The 23826-nt window shown below is 49.9% G+C and overlaps 1 protein-coding gene across 3 annotated transcripts; it reads right to left on the bottom strand.

Moving 5' to 3' along the window:
- Positions 1 to 2758: 2758 nt before the first annotated feature.
- HDHD5 (haloacid dehalogenase like hydrolase domain containing 5) lies at positions 2759 to 23364 on the bottom strand. 3 transcript variants are annotated; one of them, XM_073007094.1, is made up of 8 exons: positions 23191 to 23364; positions 13265 to 13468; positions 12189 to 12301; positions 10248 to 10341; positions 8295 to 8328; positions 6222 to 6396; positions 3796 to 3984; positions 2759 to 3605 (listed from the first exon to the last, which is right to left on the bottom strand). In XM_073007094.1, exons 1-8 carry the CDS (start codon positions 23314 to 23316, stop codon positions 3269 to 3271), a joined length of 1272 nt encoding a protein of 423 aa, XP_072863195.1. In that variant the 5' UTR covers positions 23317 to 23364; the 3' UTR covers positions 2759 to 3268. The 3 variants fall into 3 exon arrangements, with proteins under 3 accessions (XP_072863195.1, XP_072863197.1, XP_072863196.1); XM_073007096.1 differs by lacking the exon at positions 23191 to 23364 and adding an exon at positions 22891 to 23091; XM_073007095.1 differs by lacking the exon at positions 23191 to 23364 and adding an exon at positions 22780 to 22875.
- Positions 23365 to 23826: the final 462 nt, after the last annotated feature.

The raw sequence follows: 23826 nt of genomic DNA, 5'->3' as shown, positions 1-23826 counted from the left end.
GCTACTCAGAAGGCTAAGGGGGGAGAATCACTTGAGCCTGGGAGGTAGAGGCTGCAGTGAGCTGTGATTGTGCCACTGCCCTTCAGCCTGGGTGACAGAGCAAGACCCCAGGCTCTAAAAGAAAAAGACCAAAAAGATTTCTGTTAGGAACAGAACATAATCTGAAATGATACAGAACTGTATAATAGCTCACTTATTTCTCAGCTAGTCCTATGAAACAAACATTGCCAATGCTAATTTCACGGGTGACAAAATGGAAGCTTGGAGAAGTGAAGGAAGTTGCCCAAGGCCATATAGCTAGTGGATGGCCGGGCTGGGACTCCATCTCCAGGCCTGCAGCCCTTTCACTTCTGCTACACTCCCTAGGGAGTGAAAGCAGAGGGAGGCGTGTTTGTGTCCAAGGGCCCTGTGGAGGACTCACCATAGGAGGGTCTCAGGGGCTGTCTACTATCATCTTTTGAAGACTGCCAAGTGCCAGGCATGCAGCTGTGGGGACACAATTATGATGCAATACGGACAGAGTTCATGGAGTAGTAGAAGACACAGAATCAGCAAGTATATGTGGGTCATGAGGTGGTAGGTACCATGAAAACATTAAGTAGGGTAAGGATGATGATGCTATGTTTACAGAAAGTCAAGGAAATTGGAATGGCACATCCATCAGACACGTAAGAAGTGGGTCTGGGAAAAAAGGAGGAGATGCTTGGCCGGGCGCAGCGGTTCACACCTGTAATCCCAGTACTTTGGGAGGCTGAGGCAGGCAGATCACGAGGTCAGGAGTTCGAGACCAGACTGGCCAATATAATGAAACTTCGTCTCTGCCAAAAATCCAAAAATTAGCTGGGTGTGGTGGCACGCACCTGTAGTCCCAGCTATTTGGGAGGCTGAGGCAGGAGAATCGCTTGAACCCAGGAGGTGGAGGTTGCAGTGAGCTGAGATCGCACCATTGCACTTCAGCCTGGGGGACAGATCGAGACTTCCTCTCAAAAAAAAAAAAGGGGAAGGGATGGCACGAGCCATGTGGACACTGTGGCCTGGCAGAGGGGCTGCGAGAGGCCCTAGGCAGGAGGGAACATGGAGTAGGGTGGTGAGTGTGAATGACCATGAGGAAAGCAGCAGGTGAGGTCCCAGTGGGAGCAGAGGGACAGGATGAAGAGGATTTGTACCAAGGTAAGAAATCACTGCTTTTGCTCTGAGTCAGATGTCACCGGAGGGCTTTCATCACAGAACAGGCCATGTGATCTGCCAATGAGTGAGCAGAGCAGGTGGGAGAGAAAAGGGCGGAGGCAGGGAGGCCAGAAGTGTGGCTGCAACAGCTCAGGTGAGGCCAGGGGCCTAGCTGGGGTGGGGCGTGGTGGGTAGCAGAGCTCACTTGGGAAATTAAGAGGAGCTCAGCAGGACGCCAGGCCCTTGGCCTAGACAAGGAGAGCAAGGAGCTGCCGCAGCCACCTAAGGTGGGGAAGACAGTTAAGCAGGTGTGGACTGCGCTCAGTGTCTGGTCGTGGACACAGCGACACTTACACTGAGGGAATGAGCACAGCTCCTCAGTGCTCAGCCACTTAGCCTCCAAGACACCGGTTCTCCTGTTTCACAGCCACTCTCTCAACCTCCTTTGCTCCCTGACCTCTAAACACCTCTGAGGCATCCAAGCAGAGGTGTCAAGAAATCAGTTGAGGGCCGGGCGCGGTAGCTCATGCCTGTAATCCCAGCACTTTGGGAGGTCGAGGCAGGCAGATCACCTGAGGCCAGGAGTTTGAGACCAGCCTGGCTAACGGTGAAACCCCATTTCTACTAAAAATACAAGAAGTTAGCTGGGCGTGGTGGCACACGCCTGTAATGCCAGCTACTCAGGAGGCTGAGGCACAAACATTGCTTGAACCCAGCAGGTGGGGACTGCAGTGAGCTGAGATCGTGCCACTGCACTCCAGCCTGGGTAACAGAGTGAGACTCCGTCCCCCCCAAAAAAACAGTCAGGCGGAGAGAGCCAAGAGGGCTTTAAGAAGGAGGGAAGGTGGCCAGGCGTGGAGGCTCACTCCTGTAATGCCAGCACTTTGGGACACCAAGGCACGCAGATCATTTGAGGCCAAGACTTTTAGACAAGCCTGGTCAACATGGTAAAACCCTGTCTCTACCAAAAATAAAAAATAAAATAAAAAAATTAGCCAGGCGTGGTGGTGTGTGCCTGTAGTACCAGCTACTCAGGAGGCTGAGGTGGGAGAATTGCCTGAACCCGGGAGGTTCAAGGGAGCCATGATCGTGCCACTGCACTCCAACCCGGATGACAGAGCAAGACTCCGTCTCTAAAAAATAAAAAAAGAGCAAGGGAGGGAGGTATCAGCTGTGTCAAACGCAAACGGCTACTGGAGTAAACTGAGTGGGGGATTTGCAGATGCTGAGGCCATGGGTGACACAAATGAAGAAATGAAGTTGGTTACTCCCAGAGGAAGGGATGCAGGAAGCGGCATGTTTTCTAGAATCACTGCAGGAAGAGCTGCTTCCTTTAGAACAATCAGTAACAAGATCCCTCCTTTTCCACTCCAGGGAAGTTGCTAAGTACAGCTAAGTATATGCCAAACTCATTCCTAGACAACCTCAAGCTTCACGGCCCAGAATGGGTATGGGCTTGGGGGCGGGAGGTAGGAAAGGAGATGTGGGCACCTCGTGGAGCTGAAATGCCACCCATCTCCCAGCCCCTGGGCTGCCCACACCACTCACTCCTCCTTTTCCCACAGGACTTTTAGTGCACTCCAGACAGAGCTTCACAAGAGACAGCATCATGAATATTTATTATAATTATTTTAATTTTAAAAAAAGCCCCAAATCTCTGGGCAATAAACTAAAATACAGTAAAAAGTAGCATCTGGTGTTAGATACTCTGCCGACAGGCTGCACGCCTTCAGTGCCGGCAAAGGCTCTGCACAGACGTCCACAGTATTCCACACTGCCTCCCCCTTTTCAGAAGTTCCTACTGAAACGAGAAGGACACTGAGGCACACAGGTGAAGAGAATGGCCTGGGGTTAGACTGCCAGGAGAGGCACAAGGGAACTGTGCCCAGAAAATTCTGACAGTTCCATACAAAATGCTACCCAGCAGGGAAAAAGAGCCACTGTCTTCTTCTAAGTGACCAGTAATGCCACACTCATGGGACAGCAGGAATGGTGGCAAGGAAACCAAGCCCTGACCTGAGCCCAGGGATCAGGCCAGAGCACAGCCAATGGGACTCGCCCACAGGTCCAGGCTCACCCCCTTGCCTCCCCCGCACTGCCCTCACTCCGAAGCCCAGCCCTCCTTGCGGAAGACCAGCTGCACAGCCTCATTCACGTCATTCACCACGTGGGAGGCCTCCATGAGCCCTGGACTAAAGCATAAGTCTCGGTGCCCGTGGAATGGAGGCTGCTCTCCTCCAAGGACAGGCTCCGTGGACTGCGGGTTCCTGGGATTGTAGACGCCTGTGCACACCAGGATGGAGATGCAACTCTGGTTTGCTGAGGGCTGCTGCTGCCGTGGGCCCCCGGCCCCTAGGTCTGGCGCCCCGTCACGCGTCTCCTTCTGCAGGTACTGGTGGAACAGGTTGGCGCCGTATATGTCAGATGTAGGGTTGTCACTGGCAGGGGCAGCCACGCCGGAAAAGGAAAACGGAGAAAACCCTAACTCAATGTTGCAAAGGAAAGGGAGCAGAGAAGAGTTTCGGGGCAGAAGAGTGAATAAGATATAGGGAAACGGGGGTGAGACTAGAGAGAGAGGGAGGGAAGGGGACGTCATAAAAGGGATGAAGGAGGAGGAGCAGAGCCTACCCCACAGCATAGAGCTTCCGGATGGGGGCGACCCAGCCCCGCCTCTCCGCCTGTCGTCTGATCAGGTCCTGGGCGTACTGGTAAGTGAGGATGCTGGGTTTGCCCATCAGGCCCTCGTATCTCAGCTCCTTGCCCGTCACTTTCTGGTAAATGGTTTCCAGGCACAGCAGAAAGGTGCCATGTCCAAACCTGCCAGAAACGAGCATGCAGCAGTTCAGTCTTCCTGATCGCCAGGCTCTTCTGTGCTGGCACTGGAGGCAGCATTTCACATTTCCCTCTCAGAAAAACTCTATGAGATGACACTATTTGTAAAATGAGGAAACCAAGGCACAGCAAGATTAAGTAATTTGTTTAAGATGGCAGAGCTAGGATTACAACTCAGTCTGACTCCAGAGCTTAAATCCTGCTGCAGAGCTGGGACAGACTATGGTTGCCCTTCTCCCTTCTTTGCTGGTGTCCATTTTCAGCTGATCATATTGCCACTAGGTGTGAAAAAGACCTTCCCTTGCCTCCCTTCCAGTGAGGTGTGGCCATGTGACTAAGCTACAGTCAAGGAAAGCAGAATGCTGGGCTAAACTTTTAGTAAGCATCCTTATAACTGGGGACAGGGGGACAGGTGCAGTGGCTCATGCCTGTAATCCCAGCACTTTGGGAGGCCAAGGCAGGTGGATCACCTGAGGTCAGGAGTTCAAGACCAGTCTGGCCAACATGGTGAAACCCTGTCTCTGCTAAAAATGCAAAAATTAGCTGGGTATGGTGGCACATGCCTGTAGTCCCAGCTACTTGAGGGACTGAGGCAGGAGAATCACTTGAACCCAGGAGGTGGAGGCTGCAGCGGGCCAAGACTGTACCACTCCACTGCACTCCAGCCTGGGCGAAAGAGCAAGACTCCGTCTAAAAAAAAAAAAAAAAAAAAACTGTGGACAGGGTATTCTTCTCTGCCCTCTCTGCCCTCCCCAACTCTTTCCTGACACCTAGAATGCTGATATGATGGCTGGCGCTTGGGTGCAATCTTGGCTCACTGCAACCTCTACCTCCCAGGTTCAAGCGATTCTCCTGCCTCAGCCTCCCAAATAGCTGGGATTACAGGTGCGCACCACCATGTCCCGCTAATTTTTATATTTTTATTAAAGACGGGGTTTTGCCATGTTGGCCAGGCTAATCTTGAACTCCTGATCTCAGGTGATCTACCCACCTCAGCCTCCCGAAGTGTTGGTATCACAAGCGTGAGCCACCACATTTTTCAGTGTCATTTATGTAAAGAATTCTATTTTTAATTAGAAAAGTTCATCTAAAATCTGGTTTATAAATTGAAATCTGCCCCTTCCTTTTCAGTTCACAGCGACATAACCAACCAAGCCCACTGATCTAGTGTCAGCATCCCTCCTCTAGGAATAATACTTCAGAGACAATGCCAAGCCTCGAGCCACAGACATACACTTTAAAAGTGACAAGAGCATCTCATACCCCTGTCTCTCTAGGACTACTGAGATGGGCCCTGAGGCAGTACTGGGCCGTGCCCACCCTCTGCTGACGAGCACTGTTGACTGGGGGTCAACAGCAGGCTGACTCAAGAGTCTGGCCATGCAGATAACAGCAACCAAACAGTACACAGCAGCTGTCAGCTGGCCTTCAAGTAAGCACCTTGAGGGCCAAAAAAGGGCTGCCTCTATCTGTGCTATCCCCAGAATAAGACAGAACAGATGATACCAACACAGCTGAGCAGGGAGTGTAGGCACCTGCATGCCCCTGAGAAAGCCACTTATCCGCTGGGTCTCAGTTGTCTGGTCTGTGCAACCAACAGAACAATCCTTGGCTGGCATGATGGTGCACGTCTGTAATCCCAGCACTTTTGGAGGCTGAGGCAGGGGGATCACTTAAGGCCAAGAGTTCAAGGCTGCAGTGAGTTATGACTGCACCACTGCACTCCAGCCTGGATAAGAGAGTGAGACCCTATCTACACACACACACACACACACAAAAGGCAAATGCTTGCTTCCTCCTGCCCTATGTCTTATGGGTAAAAGGAAACAAGAAAGTGAAAGAACCAATGCTACAGGGTGGAGCCAAGGAAGGAAGGGCAACTGAATGTGCACTGATACAGCACAAAAAGTATCCACGGTTTGGGTCCACAGACACAAAGAGCATGTTCTGTTAAGATTATAGGGGGCAGGGGTCATGTGTGAAACATCCTCTCAATACATCCTCAGACTCCGTAATCTGTAGTTTAGGTTTAGTAATGAATATGTGGAGTGATCCTTGAAAGCCCTTCCAAAGGCCAGCTTACTGCAGCAACAACAGGGCCTACCTAAGTAAGGTCCGAGCACCCTGGTGTCAGGATGACAGGTGGGAACTGCCTGCAGGACTGCCCAGGCAGCAGCCAGGAGTGGACCACCAGACCGAGGCTGGGAGCTTTGTGTCCTCACCTGGGCATCTTGGCTTCAGCCATCCACAGGAGATCCATGTTGCTGGCCAGGATGGGGAGGTGGGGGTAGGGGGGTGTCGCCAGGCCAGTCCCAGGGCTCCCATTGCTGAGGAGGACATCCATGATCAGCTGCAGGCTGGTCTCCCAGCGGACCGGCTCCCCTAGGAGGAGCACCCCTTTAAAGAACAGAGGCGCAGGTGAGGGCTGCAGGGCAGGTAGCAGGCCCTCAGGATGCCAGCTAGGGCTACCTGCCCACAAGCCCTCTACCCATGGTGCACCCAGTTGGGCAGGGCACAGCTCCCCAACAAGCCTACTAGAGCCCCTTACCCATCCACCCTGGGTGCACAAGGCCCAGGGCCCAGGAAGGAGATTCCTGAGGGCTCCCATTCTGACTTCAGTCCACTGGTGCTTCACAGAAGAGGTTACAAAACAAAAGCAGCATGTCTCAGGCCTACTTCTCCTTGCTGGCTGGGGCTCTGCCACCACACTCTCCCTCACACGACTTAGCAAGGGCTCCTGTTCCCTCAGTCACTTCTCTCTGAGCCCAGGGACCAGCAGAACCTAACAGCCAGGAGAGGGGGTGTGGAGTGATACAGACTTGAACCCCAACCTGGACTCCACCGATCTTCCTGTATGACTGTGGGCAAGTAACTTCTCTTCTCCAAGCCCCAGTTTCCTCAACTGCAACTACATAACAGCAACACTACTTATAATGCTGTTGTGAGGATAAAAATGAACTATATCATCAGTAAACAGCCCAGGACTAGACACACAGGAAGCACTAGGCAAAGGACTCTGCTGACACTAAGGTACAGGGCCGGTGAACTGCACCAGAGCAGTGATTCTCAATGGGGCAGCACCACCCCTTATGAGGTGCTTTAGAAATCAGGGGCAATTTTAATTGTCACAATGACTAAAACCTAGCAAGTGAAGGTTGTGGGAGGGGGCCAGGGATGCTACACACTCAGGACAATCCTGCACAATCGAAAACTATCCCACAGTAAAAGTAAAATTAATTTTTAAAAAGACCATCCCATGGCTGCGTGTGGTGGCTTGTGTCTGTAATTCCAGGACTCTGGGAGCCAGGGTAGGAGGACTGCTTGAGCCCAGGAGTTTGAGACTAGCCTAGGCAACATAGTGAGATCCCGTCTCTACAAAACAACGAAAAGAAAAAGGAAAATCTTTCCCATGTCCTAATAACATTTGAATGTCCCACCTGATATCCTGATATCCTGATATCCACATAGGTGAACAACCTTTTCAGAATTACTTGAACAATTCTATTTTACATACAATCACAAAGTATTTTTGTACAGTTTCAATAAACATCGATTTTTCCAAAAATAAACCAGATTGTTCCAAAAATACAACTATCCTGTAAGTCAAGAGAAGACTGTACGTTGCCATTTGAAAACTCTACCAGGAGTTGTTCCCTGTTTTGGAAAATTACTTGACCAATGGCAATGCTGCCCCTGATTTCTGAGTCACCTGTAAAACACGCCTATCACACCTATGAACACACTGACATCAGCCTGCATTTGTAGCTGTTAACATTCATGGTGATGCTGTTTAGTGCAACCATTTTACTTCTTGGATAAGTACTACATACTGAAATACATTATCTTCTTACTAAAAATGTCTCCTTTTATATCCCCCTATTACAGTTAGGGCTTTATACTGAACTAATTTTTAATATGTGTGTATAGAAGTTATATTACCTATGAATTTCGCTTCAGGATAATAAAGGGGATATTCCAACGTTCTTGCTATAAAAAGGGGAGAACTAGGTTTGAAAGTTGAGAAACACTAGAGCAGATCACCTCTAGGTGCCTTTCCACTGCTAAAAGTCTCTAAGCTTATGGTTTTCCTGCAATAGTGAGTGGCAAGGGGAAGGAAAGACTAACAACAGTCTCAGAGGTGGTGAGTGGCAGATCCAGACCAGAGCCCGGGTGTCCTGACTCCAAGGCCCCCTTGCTGCTGAACCAGGCTGCAGGCAGTCACACCGAGACAGCCTGAGGGCCAGAGAGGACAGGGAGAAAAGACCTCACAACTCATCAAAGACGACCTCTCTTACCTTCAATGGGGGGGAAGTCATTCCTCGGGAGGGGCTGCAGAGAGATAAATGAGAGGCTATAAACACAAGTCACCGTCCACTCCTGGAGAACCACACCTCCACCTCCAGGGTGCTGGGAGGGGAGACACGCTCCACAGACCCCACACTCGTGGCCAAGCCCAAGCCAAGGGAAAGCTGGAGAGGACTGAGGAAGATGCGAGAAAGGCGAAAAGACAACGGCCAGGTGGGGCCACAGAACAGGCAGGACACCAGGTGTGAAGTCACCAGGAGGAAGGGTGGTCAGGTGTCTTTCTCCAGTGGGAGAGGACACAAGACACAGCCAAGTAAGAGTCTAGAATCAGGCAGCTAAGGATGCAGGTGAGCCCGTGGAGATGAAGGCGGCATCGGGGCCTGATGGGCCATTTCTCCTCCTGTCGGTTCTCGAGCAGGCGGCTTCACTCAACCAGCCTTGAGGGTCCATTCCATCCCCAGGCCATGGTAGTCTTGGCTCTGCCACCAACCAACTATGTGACCCAGGACAGGTCACTCCCCTGTGTGGGGCTGTCTCTGAGCTATTCTGAGATCTGTTCCAACTCTGACATTCTGGTTCTCCACAGAACTTGCCCAGGTCAGGGAGAAAGCCCTCACAGGAGAGGAAGTGCTCTGTTCCATCAGAAAGCTCTGGAGGAGGAAGGACTTAAGCTACATCTGCAAATAAAAGTAAGTTATCTGTTTATAACTCCATGTCGTCAAACTGTGAGAATGGTCTGACTCAAGACCTGAGCCATGTCATACGTAGACAGTGCGATGAGGAGAAAGTGAGCCAACGGGCACCTCAAGAGATGGTAGTCACGCTGCAGAGGATCACCAGGGATCAGATGAGACGGCAGACAAAGTCAGTGCTCAAAAATGAGCCCAGCACACAGAGCACCTGGGCAGATGTGCAGACTGGCCAGTGCTTCCTCTGCAAGCAAGCCGCCTCTCCCAAGGGCAGCTCAGTGCCGGGCTTCAGGATTGCTACCTTCACAATGGCCAGCAGCTCTCCTGGGCAGCACTGGGAAGGCCGGCCAGTAAGTCTGGAATTCCTTGTTGGAAGGGATGCTGCGACTCTGAAAGGGGTTCCCAGGTAATGACAAACAATACAGAGAGGACAGGGAGTAAAGCCGTTCACTTCTCTGGGCTATTTTTTCCTTTTTTTTTTTTTTTGAGACAGGGTCTCACTCAGTCGCCAAGGCTGGAGTGCAGTGATCACAGCTCACTGCAGCCTCCAGCGCCTGGGCTCAAGCAACCCTCCTTCCTCAGACTCCTGTGTAGTTGGGACTACAGGCATATGCCACCATATCTGGCTTTTTTTTTTTTTTTTTTTTTTTTTTTTTTTTGAGACGCAGTCTCACTCTGTCACCCAGACTGGAGTACAACGGCATGATCTCGGCTCACTGCGACCTCTGCCTCTCGGGTTCAAGCGATTCCCCTACCTCAGCCTCCCAAGTAGCTGGGATTATAGGCGTCCAACACTGTTCCTGGCTAATTTTTGCATTTTTAGTAGAGACAGGGTTTCGTCATGTTGGCCAGGCTGGTCTGGAACTCCCAACCTCAGGTGATCCACCTGCCTTGGCCTCCCAAAGTGCTGGAATTATAGGCGTGACCCACCATACCTGGCCAATTTTTTTTAAATTTTTTTGTAGAGACGGGGTCTCACTATGTTGCCCAGGCTGGTCTTGAACTCCGGGGCTCAAACAGTCCTCCCAAAGCATTGAGATTACAGGTATAAGCCACTGCAGCCAGCCTCTGAGCCATTCTCATAAATTCAGGGAACAAAACCCTTAGCCAGATGTGCCTCCAAAGAGGCAATGGACATGCAGAAGCATGGACAAATCACAGCTCTGCAGAAGGGCTTGCAAGGTCAGTGACACAGCCAATGCAGGGCACGGGAGGAGTGAAGGATGACACAGCCCAACCCGTGCTCCTTATTACCGTGGTCTTCAGCCGCCGCTCCAGGTCCACCATGTCAAGCAGAGGGAAGGCCATCCGCAACTCATCCACGGTAACAACATTTCGGAAGCCCAGCCTGGAGCAAGCTCAGGAAGTAATGCTGGACAGTTCTTGGGGAAGAAGCCTTTCTGAATGCATCAAATCACAAGTGAAGGGAACACAACCCACTACTGATCAAGCCAGGCAGGAGGGCACCAAGCAGAGCTCGGCAAGGATGGCACAAATCCTGCAGGTGCTGGCAGGCAGGCTATAACTGCACAGCCAGAGTAGAGAGGGCAGCTCCTGGCTAACCCACCAGCAGTCACCAGGCACATGCCAGCTACCAGGTCCTACGCTGGGCACAGCCCACGGGGCAAAGGCACGTAAGAATCTCTGTCCCCAGCTGGGTGCAGTGGCTCATGCCTGAAATCCCAGCACTTTGGGAGGCTGAGGCAGCAGGATGGCTTGAGGCCAGGAGTTCCAGGCCAGCCTGGGCAATGTAGTGAGACCTTGTCTCTACAAATAAAGTCAGTCAGGCATGGTGGTGCCCACCTGTAGCCTACTCAGGAGGCTACTCAGGAGGCTGGGGCAGGAGGATCACTTGAGCCCAGGAGGTCAAGGCTATAGTGAGCTATGATTGCACCACTGCACTCCAACCTGGGCAACAGAGTGAGACCCTGTCTCAAAAAAAAAAAAGGTTCTGTCCCCAAGGAGCCTAGCACATTCAGAGCCCATTCAAACCAGTGTTCTAAGAACAGTGCTGCCAGTCTGTGCTGAGTTCAGAAGACTCTTCAGTGGGCTGGGGAGTCCAGAGGAGTCATGGAGAAGTAGGGCTGGAGCTAAAATCTTAAAGGATGAACCCAAATCAGCAAGGAAGAGGCGGCCTTGGGGAGGGACAAGCCAGCTTCAGCTGCCTCCATCTTCCTGTCCTCAATTCCAACTTGCAATCTTAACTGGACATGGTTTCAGATTACTTTCAAAATGAATTTCCCCAAAATCCTGATTCTATCAGATTGCCCCATCAGCAATAAAGCCTGCTCTGCCCTCCATTGCCCTGAGAAGTTGGTCAGACTCCTCAAGTTTACTTCCAAGGTTCCCGACACCCTGGCACCACCCACCCTTCCTGTTCTTTCATTCCTCTCCCTATCCTGTTCCCAACCTCCTACTTCCCCTGCCTAAGAAAGCTTAGCCATCTCCCGGGGCTCCACGGTACACCTCCAAGAAGCCACAGGCAACTCCTGCCCCAGGGATACTCCAACCCCTCCCCTCAACGCCTGTGGCGCAGCTCCTGTGAGCTTATAGGACTTTCATCATACACCATCATAAACGCTCCTTTATTGCGCACGGGGTTATTCTTGCCTCCTCAAGCACACGCCCTTGATTGATTCCTAAGGCCCACGTCCTCATCCCAGTCCTCATCCCATTCAGAGTGTGCGGCAGACCACTGGTACACAGGATGTGCTCAGCACAACTCAGTTGCTTGAAACACGGGTCAGGTATTATTCCGCAGGCTCCCAGAGACAAGCTCCCCATAGCTGCTTCACTACCACTGGCTAATAAACTGACTGGGCACCCCAAAGAAGAGGCTAGAGCAGGGGTTCCCAAACCTAGTTACAGAACCACTAAGAGAGGTGTTTTGTTTTTTAAAAAAATACAGATTCCTGAGTTTTACCCTAGACCTAGTGAATTAAGGCTCCAGCGCAGATACCCTGGAATCTGTATTTTAAGCCTCCCGGAGGATTCTGATGCAGGGGTATGAGGACTGGCTTCTAGAAACCACCAGACATGAGGACTGACCACAATCGGGAGCTTTCCTCCCTCCCCTGAGACCACAACATCGCCTGTGTACCCCAGCACCCAGCACTCCTCACTACAGTCCCCACTCAGCTAAGGGAGGAAACGCCCCAGCCCTGCCCCTTCCCTGAGTTAAGACCAAAAGGATACCCCTGGGCATTTTCCACCACGGGCCCCTGCCCAGACACCAGCATCCGCTTGTCATGGTACTCTGAGAAGAGCTTCATGGGGCTGTGAGAGAGGATAACTTGGTCTGCATCCACCTGTAGGGACAGCCAAGACAGGGGAGGGCAGAGGAAGACAGAACTGTTGAGAGAAATAATGAGACAGGTGGCAGGTCCTTTAGCCTGCTCAGAAAAAGAAAGGTGAGCAAAGCCCTTTCTAGCACCCAGCAGCACTTCTAAAAGGCACCCAAACAGATGTGAGAAGAACCTGTCTCATTTGGTTCTTGCCACACAAAACAAGAGACCAGAAATGCCACAGATGTGGGTTCTGACCACTCGCCACCGCCATCCCGTCAGGTTCAGTTTGGATTTCCCAAGCCCCCATTTGGAAGTCACAGGGTTCATGTGTGCTCCCTGTCACTGTCACAGAAATTGGTCTTTTACTTTCTATTTTCAGTTCTGCTAAGACTTAGCTGCTTAACATTTATACTAACCCTAACAATGCAGCCTTTAGTTGGAAGGTTTTTGGAATTCTCTCTGGAAATCACAGTAAGGAATCAATTTTATTCCGTCACACTTTACATGCAACTTTGAGTAGCATCATCTAATAAACCAGCCATTTTATTTACTCTCTTGGCTCCAAAGGACTCTTCCCAAAAGCTGAATTCACCCTCAACAAACAAGAATGTATCAAAGTTGGGATATGGTGCAGGGCTGCAGGTGGCTGAAGAGGACAGCACTCCTTCAGGTGTACACATCACACTCAGGAAAGCCAAGATGTGACCTCAGAGCTGCACCTGCTATTCCCGCTATGCAGAGTTCCAGACATGTGTGTGACCTTTGCTTTCCAGGGACTCACACCCCCAATACCCAGAAGAAAAGAAACAGATACAAGGACATAAACTACAACTACCAAATACACGGGCAGGATTTCTGTGTTCAGCTGTGGCCATGACCAGGTGATTCCATATCCCAACCCAAGGGAAAGGGACTTGGAGCTGGGGCAGGGGCTCCACTAAGAACCAGGTCTGTGGGCTTCCATGCCTCTGGCTGCCTTCTCACCTCGCACCCCAGCAGGGCTGACAGCTCCTGGGCTTTGCTGTGTTGTAAGCTGTTCCCAGCATTTGTGACAAAAACCACGGGCACCCGCAGCTGCCCCTGGGAGTTCATCAGCCTTCGGAAGGCTTCCAGAGCAGCAGGGATCACTCTGTGGCCCCGCACAAGCACTCCATCGATGTCCAACAGGAACCCAAAGGTGGGCGGGCTCTGCAGAGATGGTAAGATAATTACCAGTAGGTGAGTCAAGAGGTAGGAAGAGAACAAAGAAACAACCCTTACAAAGAGAGGCTCAACACCATCCTCGGGTCACTCATGTCCCTTGAAAACCTGTCAGAAAGAACAAAAAAATGAAGACGAGATTCTGATAGGGTAATTTTTAAATTAGAAAATAGAGAAATCCAAAGAAAATATAATCCCAACACTTATTTTTAATCATTTGTTTTTACAGACAGTCTTCCTGTCGCCCAGACTGGAGTACAGTGGTGTGATCATGGCTCACTGCAGCCTTGACCCACCGGGCTCAAGGGATCCTCCCACCTCAGCTTCCCAAAGTGCTAGGATTATTAGGTGTGAGCCACCGAGTCTGGCCTAACCCCAACACTTTAAAACAACCAATTAATAGTTTCCCTTTTTTCTCTATTCTTATATTTGTCTTGTAGCTACAACTGTATTATACGCAATTTTGCATCATCTCGTCCTTTTTTGCTTGACATATCATAAATATTTTTATGGATTACAATAGCCTTTATAACATCTTTTAAGATTTTATTATAGCAAAAAGTTAAAAAAATATAACCTCAATCACTACAGACAATACAAAAATGTTTCAGAAGTTTCTTGTCTCCAACTTACTTAGTCCTATTCCTGTCTTGCCTAATTTCCAGAAGGCTTTTATAAATCCATAGTATACACAACTTTCTAATCTTAACACACACATAGAATCATGTTGACTTTGTTTTCCCTCTTACTTTTTTAGTTGATATCTCTTGGCTATCTTTTTTTTTTTTTTTTTTTTTTGAGACAGAGTCTTGCTCTGTCGCCGAGGCTGGAGAGCAGCAGCGCGATCTCAGCTCACCGCAACCTCTGCCTCCCACGTTCAAGTGATTCTTCTGCCTCAGTCTCCCAAATAGCTGGGATTACAGGTGCACCCCACCATGCTCAGCTAATATTTGTATTTTTAGTGGAGACGAGGTTACGCCATGTTGACCAGGCTGGTCTCGAACTCCTGACCTTAGGTGATCCACCCAAGATCACCTCAAAGTGTTGGCCTCTCAAAGTGTTGGGATTACAGGCGTGAGCCACTGCACCCCGCCCTATCATTCCATATTAATTATGCATGGCTCTATTTCCTAAACAACATTTCTGGCTACATACTATTCTGAGTGAATGATTCACTAATATTGGTCTCTATATTTTGGACAGTTTTCCACAATTTTGCTATGAAAAATAATGCTACAAGGAACCTCTTCAGGAATACTGATTTTTTTCCCACATTATGGGTATTTCCTTGAGCTAGATTCTTTTTTTTTTTTTTTTTTGAGATGGAGTCTCACTCTGTCGCCCAGGCTGGAGTGCAGTGGCCAGATCTCGGCTCACTGCAAGCTCCGCCTCCTGGGTTCAGGCCATTCTCCTGCCTCAGCCTCCTGAGTAGCTGGGACTATAGGCGCCCGCCACCTCGCCCGGCTAGTTTTTTTTCGTATTTTTTAGTAGAGACGGGGTTTCACCGGGTTAGCCAGGATGGTCTCGATATCCTGACCTCGTGATCCGCCCGCCTCGGCCTCCCAAAGTGCTGGGATTACAGGCTTGAGCCACCGCGCCCGGCCAAGCTAGATTCTTAAAAATAGGAGTAATAAATCAGAGAGAGCAAATGTAATTACGCAAACACCTGCTGACAAATTGCTGTTCAAAAACATGTCCACTGGCAACGTACTTTACCCTTACAGTATTGATTTTCACAACTGTTTGTTTGTTAATTATCAAACTTTTTGATAATTTAAAGGTAAAAAATTATCTCTTCTCGATCTGCATTTCCTGGATTTATAAAGTTGAATGCTGTTTTTAAAAATCATTCCATTTCTCGTTTTATAAACTGCCTGTTAACATACAAGATGTTCTTCAATCGCCAAAACAAATCTAACCTAACTTGTTTGCTACTCTTCTTTTGTTGGTGCCAACCAGGTCAAGTCATTCTTATTGACACACCTACTCTATGCACAGAGCTCCCTTTATAAAGAGCAACCAGAAACAGAAATGGTGCTCCAGGCCAGGTGTGGTGGCTCACACCTGTAATCCCAGCACTTTGGGAGGCTCAAGAGGGTAGACCACTTGAGATCAGGAGTTAAAGACCAGTCTGGCCAACATGGTGAAACCCCGCCTCTACTAAAAATACAAAAATTAGCCAGGCGTGGTGTTGGGCGCTTGTCATCCCACCTACTCAGGAGGCCGAGGCAGGAGAATCACTTGAACCTGGGAGGCGGAGGTTGCAGTGAGCCGAGATCGCGCCACTGCACTCTAGCCTGCGCAACAAAGCTAGACTCCATTAAAAAATAATAATAATAAAATAAAAGGAAAGAAAGAAAGAAAGGAAAAGAAATGGCGCTCCAGTTCCTAGTTTCTTAGCTAGGGTGACAGAGCAAGCAATCAGCCTAGAAAGCAAACTCTAAAACAGCAGCATTTTTGCAAGTGCAAATCAATTCTAGGTAAGTTCTAAATAAATAAACAGAATTAAACAAAGGCAGTTTCTTCAAAGAGAATTTTGTGCCAGGCAATGAAAGTGTTAAATATATACTGTAACAAAATTCTTTGCACCCCCCGGTCACCCCCAGACTAGATGAGTGGTTCCTGCCTGCCTACATGGTTCAATGAGAAGAAATTAGACAAGCAGCCCTAGGACAATCTACAGGGAGCCTTGCACTAAGAGATGAGCCCACACGAGGGGCACCTGACCCACAGGGGTGGGGAAGATCGGCCATCACAGGTCTCCTAGGCCAATTTAAGGAGTCTGAAAATGGAAAGTGGTATCATCAGACCCGAACTATAGAAAAAAGAATTGGCTGCAGATAAAAGACCACATTGGATAGACTGAAAGGAGTTAACTCAAAGAAGACCAGGTGGGACCAAACGCAATTCAAGACAGAGAAGATGGAGGTTTCACCTGGGAGAGCGGGATAAGAATGGAGGTCAGGGGGCATTATCAGAGACGGAACAGTCATGACTTGGTAACCAGCCAGATACAGGGGTGGAGGGAAGAGGGAGAGCCACACGGACTCCCATGCTTTTTAAATTTGGTCTGGGAACCCGGGAGGATGGATGCTGCTATGAGTCACTGAACCCAAGGGCACAGTAGGAGCAGGCAGTGAAAGGTCATTGGAGGATACAAAGTTAAGTCCCACTTTGGACCAGGAGACAGGCAAGTGGAGACATCAGCACTGGACAGGTCTTGGAGATGAAAAATGTGGAAGGTCTCTCCTCTCAGATAACCAGGAAGAACAATACCACTTAACAAGGGACCACACAAGACCTGCCAGCAAAAGACAGTGCAAGGAGGAAAACCAAGAGCATGTGGGGTCAAGGAAGCTGAGGGATGCCTCTGGGTCAGTAAAATAGGGACTGGAGTGGCTGTAATGATCCCATCTCCCTTCCACTGAACAGGCAAGACCCCGGGGAGAGGCAGTCTTCCAGCTCCTCCATGCTAGCTTGTACACCAGCCCTCCAAGCTTGGACAATGACAGCTACAGAGCCAAGCAGGAGGGGGGCAGGGACCCTGGAAAAACAGGAGGAAGCACCTCGAGCCAACAAGATATCACACCTGAACACCAAAAAATAGCTGCCAAGAGAAAAGGGACCAAGCCCCACATGCCACACAGGAAATGCCTGGACAAATGGTGCCTCTAACCCTTGGCTTCACAGGATTATGCTGTTGCACCCAGACCTGTCACTGTCCCAAGCACTCAGCCAGACATGTAACAAAGGCATTTTTATGTATTCTTTTTGGCAGCCCTTTGGGGAAGTGTCAGCATCTCCAAATGGCCTTGCCTAGCAAAATGTGCCTGGTTTATACAAGGCCTGGTATATACAGGCACTAAATTACCTGACTGGACAAATAAGACACCAACCTCAGAGAGAACTCAGCAAGGGTCACCCAGTTCACAAGTGCTGGATACAGGATTCAGCCTCAAATTCAGCTGGCAACTCGGCAGCACCTCAGAGAAAACAGGGGACCCCAGGACTGCTTCCCCCACCTCCTGCCAGACCCCCGCTGTGAGCTCCAAACATACTCATGTATCCTCAAGGATCCCTGGAGTCCCTCCCTATTCCCCAAGAAATCTCACTAGAATGGGGGTCCTAACCTAGGCCCACAGATAGATTTCATAAAGCCTCTTTAAACGTTACATGCATTCTTCCTGGGAAAAGTAACCACAGCACTTTTCGGATTTCATTTTCCTATTCTTCTCAAGGAGAATCACTGCCTGGGCTTAAAGGGAGGAGTGGATGTGATTTGCCCTTTACCCCCATACCTGGCACAGTGCTTAGACTCACAGGTGCTCGACAAAGGCTGACTGGATGCTGAATGACCCAAAGGATAAACGGTTAGGGAGAAATGAGCACTTCCTGACCACCCTATCCCTTTCTGAAGGAAAAGAGTGGCCCTTAGAAAGTAAGTCCCTGGAGGTAAGGACTGGGCGATTCCAACACTTTTTTGAGGCGTGATCTTGGCTTGCTGCAACCTCCACCACCCGGGCTCAAGCAATCCTCCCACCTCAGCCTCCCAAGTAGCTGGGACTATAGGTGTGCACCACCACACCCATCTAATTTTTGTATTTGGCAGAGATGCAGTTTCGCCATATGGGTCTGGTCTCAAAGCTGGTCTCGAACTCCTGGACTTGCCTTGGCCTCCCAAAGTACTGGGATTACAGGCATGAGCCACCGTGCCCGGCCAACACTTTTTTTAAGAAACAGCCTTGCTCCGTCACCCAGGCTGTAGTGCAGTGACACAATCGAGGCTCACTGCAGCCTCAACCTCCTGGGCTCAAGGGATCCTCCCACCTTGGCCTTCCAAAGTGTTAGCACTACAGGCTTGAGCCATCATGCCCAGCCCTAACATCTTTTTTGTACCGTTATGAACAGAGCATACTGTTCTGAAAATTTAAACTTAAAACTCATTTGCTCAAAATCTGGAGACAATCAGATACATTTTAATAAGGCCTACATTTTATCTCAAATTTTTTGGGTTAAAAAAAAAAAAAAAAAGGCGCCAGGTGCGGTGGCTCACGCCTGTAATCCCAGCACTTTGGGAGGCTGAGGCGGGCAGATCACCTGAGGTTGGGAGTTTGAGATGAACCTGACCAACATGGAGAAACCCTGTCTCTATTAAAAATACAAAATTAGCTGGGCGTGGTGGCACCTGCCTGTAATCCCAGCTACTCGGAAGGCTGAGGTAGGAGAATTGCTTGAACTGAGGAGGTAGAGATTGCAGTGAGCCAAGATCACGCCATGGCACTCCAGCCTGGGCAACAAGAGGTAAACTCCATCTCAAAACATAAATAAATAAAAATAAAAAATAAATTAAAAAAATTTTTAAAGGCCTAGATTTTAAGTGATATTAAGGAATTACTAATGTTGTTAGGTATGATATTGGCATTGTGGTTATGTTCAGAATGTCCTTATTTTCTTTTTTTTTTTTTTTTTGGTTGAGACAAAACAGGGTCTCACTCTGTCACCAAGGCTGGGTACACTAGTGTCATCTCAGCTTACTGCAACCTCAACCTCCTGAGCTCAAAGGATCCTCTTGCTTCAGCCTCCCAAGTAGCTGGGACTACAAGCATATGCCACAACATGCCTGGCTAATTTTTTTTTTTTTTGTAGAGGCAGGGTCTCCCTATATTGCCTGGGCTGGTCTGGAACTCCTGGGCTGAAGTAATCCTTCCAACTCCCAAAGTGCTGGGATTACAGGTGTGATCCATGGCACCCAGCCAGAATGTCCTTATTTTCTTAGAGGTACACACAGAAGAATTTAGGATTGAAATGACAAGAAATCAGAGATTTACTTTAAAATCTTAGAGCCACAAAAAAAGGAGGAGGGAGATAAGCAAAACAGGTGTGGAAAAACATTAATCAATCTGGGAGATGGGCACAGGGGTTCATATTATGCCAATTTTTGAATTTCTGAAAACTTACATAGTTAAAAAAAAAAAAAGCTCGTTTGTACAATGGCTGCAAAATTTACCATACATAGTTTTAATGGTCATTGCGTAAAGTCATAAGATTTGCCTTGTTTTTTTTTTGAGGAGTCTCACTCTGTCACCCAGGCTGGAGTGCAGTGGTGCAATCTCAACTCACTACAACCTCCGCCTCCTGCGTTCAAGCGATTCTCCTGCCTCAGCCTCCCAAGTAGCTGGGACTACTGGCACGCACCAACACGCCCAGCTTATTTCTTATATTTTTAGTAGAGACGGGGTTTCACCATATTGGCCAGGCCGGTCTCAAACTCCTGACCTCGTGATCTGGTCATCTTGGCCTCCCAAAGTGCTGGGATTACAGGCATGACCCACCACGCCCAGCCCAAGATTTGCCTTCTTAAAAATAAGAATCCATAGCCCCTGTAATTAGAACAGCAAAGTTTTCAGGAATATTGAGCAATATTCATAAGGCTCCCTCATCCATCACTACAAACCCCTCCCCAACCTTCAGGATGTACACAGAGAACCAGGCACCCAGTACCATAAAAAGTGAAGGTGTACATCAATTATAACAAATGTACCACACTAATACAAGATGGTAATACAGTCACGCACCACCACGATGTTTCAGTCAATGACACACTGCGCATACAGTGGTCCCTTAAGATTATAATGGAACAGGAACTCATAGCTGAAGAAGAGGCAAGAGAAAAGGTAGCTGCAGAAAGAAAAGAACATTCAAGAAAATTCACAGTGAAGGGTTCAGCAGAAGCTTTTACAGACCTCAAGTTCCTTAAAAAGTCTGAAACATGAACTCCAATACCAAAAGGTTTTCAATACTAGAGAAGAATGTTTATGGTACATTATCCGCTTACAAGCAAACCTATGACAAAAAAAGAAACCAAGCAAACCACAATGGACATATTTCTGGTAAGAGTGACACCTCAAGAGCCTCAGAGAGGTCCTTCAGAAGATATACAGAAGACAGCACTGTTAACACAGATGACAGTCCCATGCATATGACTGCCCTAAAGACCTTCCAATGGGACATGGTGTGAAGGCGGAAGACAGTGATACGGATTACCTGACCCGACCTTATGTAGGCCTGGGCTAGTATGTGTTTTGTGTCTTCACTTTTAACAAAAGTTTAAAAAAAAATTTTTTAAGGCAGGGCATGGTGGCTCACGCCTGTAATCCCAGCACTCTGGGAGGCAAAGGCGGGCGGATCACGAGGTCAGGAGTTCGAGACCAGTTTGGCCAACACATGAAACACCATCTCTACTAAAAATACAAAATATTAGCCAGGCGTAGGGGCAGGCGCCTGTAGTCCCAGCTACTCTGGAGGCTGAGGCTGGAGAATGGTGTAAACCCAGGAGGCAGAGCTTGCAGTGAGCTGAGACCACACCACTGCACTCCAGCCTGGGTGACACAGCGCGCGAGACTCCATCTCAAAAAAAAAAAAAAAAGAAAAAGAAAATAAAAGAAAAAAGCCGGCCAGGTGCAGTGGCTCATGCTTGTAATCCCAACACTTTGGGAGACCAAGGCAGGTGGATCATGAGGTCTGGAGTTCGAGACCAGCCTGGCCAATATGGTGAAGCCCCGTCTCCACTAAAAATACAAAAATTAGCTGGGCGTGGTGGCGGGCGTCCGTAATCCCAGCTACTTGGGAGGCTGAGGAAGGTGAATTGCTTGAACCCGTGAGGCGGAGGTTGCAGTGAGGCGAGATGGCGCCACTGCACTCCAGCCTGGGCGACAGAGCTAGACGCCGTCACAAAAAAAGAAAGAAAAAAGCTATGGAACAATGATATAAATGAATGCGTTGTGTTTTAAGCTAAGTGCTATTACAAAAAAGTAAAAAGTTTTAAAAATTAAAAACTTGGTAAAGCAAAAAAAGGTACACTAAGGTTAATTTTCTTTTTTTTTTTTTTTGATAGAGTCTTGCTCTGTTGCCCAGGCTGGAGTGCAGTGGCCCAATCCCCGCTCACTGCAACTTCCCTCCCAGGTTCAAGGGATTCTCCTGCTTCAGCCTCCTGAGTAGCTGGGATTACAAGTAATAGATCCATTACAAAGATGGGGAAACGGAAGCTTGGAAAGCTAAGTAACTTGCCTTAAGTGAAGCTGCTAACAGACTGCACAGGATTCAATTCTAAAGCTCGTGCTCAAACTCTATGCTATGCTGCATTCTTCTTTTTCTACTCTACCGAAGAGTCACTTGCAAACATCTCCGGACACTGCGGAGATGCTAGAGCCAATATAATAGTTATAAATAAGGGCAATATTTCCTTATATTTATATCCTGACAGTTTGTAAGTCCTTTTATCAACATATTCTCATTTCATACTTACACTTTGGTCACTTCTAGCTCTGTGACACTGGCCAAGTCACTCAGCTGCTTTGAACCTTAGCTGCTCCATATGTAAAAATCATAAAGATAACACAGCTGTTAAGAGCTTAGACTCTGGCACCAGACTACCTGAATTCCAGATTCTGTCACTTACCAGCTGTGTGCCCTTGGGTAAGCTGCTTAACCTCTCTGTGCCTCTGCCCCATCTATAAAATGGGAAGACTAATAATCGTACTTTCCTCGGAGTTGTTATAAAGATTATACGAATAATTGTGAAGAACCTGGCACAAAGTAAGCACTATGCCTTTTTTTTAATGTAAGTAGTTTGGCCGGGCGCAGTGGCTCACGCCTGCAATCTCACCACTCTGGGAAGCCAAGATGGGCGGATCATCTGAGGTCAAAAGTTTGAGACCAGCCTGGCCAACATGGTGAAACCCTGTCTCTACTAAAAATACAAAAATTAGCCAGGTGTAGTGGCGCACACCTGTAATCCCAGCTACGCAGGAGGCTGAGGTAGGAGAATCGCTTGAACCTGGGAGGCGGAGGTTGCAGTGAGCAGATATTGCGCCACTTGCGCCACTGCACTCCAGCCTGGTGACAGAGTGAGACGCTGTCTAAAAAAAACAAAAACAAACAAAAAAAAGCAAGGATTACTGTGAAATCAGTATGTTAATGTAAAATATTACTTGTGGGTTCAGAAGACAAAGTGGTTCCTTTTACAGGAAAAGGCAAAACGGCCCAACGGAGCGTGAGAGCCGTGGATCTGACCAATCAGGTTTAACGTCCCGGCACAGCCGTCTCCCGCTGTGGCTTCCTCACCACACAAGGTCACACCTCCTCCGAAGCGTCGGGGAGGCTCACACATCACTATCGTGCCGGACACACAGCAGGCGCCGGCTCCAGCCCTCCTGCTCCCGCCCGCGGAGCCTCCAGCACTCAGCCGAGGTCACCTAGAGCTGAACTGATCCCAAGGCCCGCACCAAACCCACACGCACTTGGGGGCGGCGCACCCGCAGGCGCGCTTCCCGGCGCGGGGCCCCATCTCCTCCACATGCAAATGAAAAGCACGGCCCAAACGACCTCATGGTGGAAATCAGAAAACGCACAGGGAAAACAGGGACGCGGACACCTCCGGGAAGCGCAGGGGCTGACGAGTAGCCTGGCCGAGGCCGTCCTGACCAGCGCTCTCCCGCGGGAGTAGCGTTTCCGAGGCCGCGGGCGAGTCATGGAGAGGGAGGGCACATCGGGCCCCCGGCAAGAGCTAGACGCACTCGGGCGCGACGACTGTCCAGTTAGTTTCCAGGAGGCGGGGATGCCAGCCCGACCGTCCCTCCTTCCCCGCGGCTCTCCGCCCCGCCTCCGGCCCTGAGTGGCGACTGGCTCGGCCGGAACCCGGACGTCCTCACCTGAGCTGGGCCCACAGCATAGCTCCTGCGGGAGGGGCGGCCCAGGAGCCCCGCAGCCGCGCGCGCCGCCCGCCAGCAAAGCCCGCGATCCGCGCCGAGCGAAGCCACACAGCCCCACGGAGCCATCCGGCCGTCGCCGCGCGCACGTGCACAACGTACCGCCCGCCCGCGAGTCCCCCCGCCGCGCAGCCAATCAGCGGCCGGCGCGCGCGGCATCACGGGAGTTGTAGTCCTGTAAGTGCGCGGAGCCAGTCGGGCGCCTACGGAACTCGACCCTCAGGCCACACAGGGGCTACGTTGTAAGGAAGAAGTGCGAGGTCCCGCCGCCTCCTAGACCGAGATCGCGGTGAGCGGGCCGCGGCGCACGGTGGGCACGGCCTGGGCGGGGGCGCCTGCACTGTCGCCCCGCGCCTGCGGATCCCGGGAACTCGCGCGGCAGGCCCCAGACCGGCCTCCCTCAGCTTCGCGGACTATCTGGGCCGGGGGTCTCAACCTTGACTTCAGGGACCTGTCGGTGGGGCAGACCATTAGTGGTGTTCAGGCCCTCTGGGCCCGTGTCAGTCGTCGCGCGCCAATTGTTAAGTCTTTAAGTGTGCAAACCCGCTGACGCCCTCCCCGCGCATAGGGAGACTGCGC

The sequence above is a fragment of the Chlorocebus sabaeus genome, chromosome 19, assembly GCF_047675955.1.
Source record: "Chlorocebus sabaeus isolate Y175 chromosome 19, mChlSab1.0.hap1, whole genome shotgun sequence".
Taxonomy (NCBI): domain Eukaryota; kingdom Metazoa; phylum Chordata; class Mammalia; order Primates; family Cercopithecidae; genus Chlorocebus; species Chlorocebus sabaeus.
Note: the sequence above shows the minus strand (reverse complement) of the source record. Positions and strands in the feature narration are given on the sequence as shown.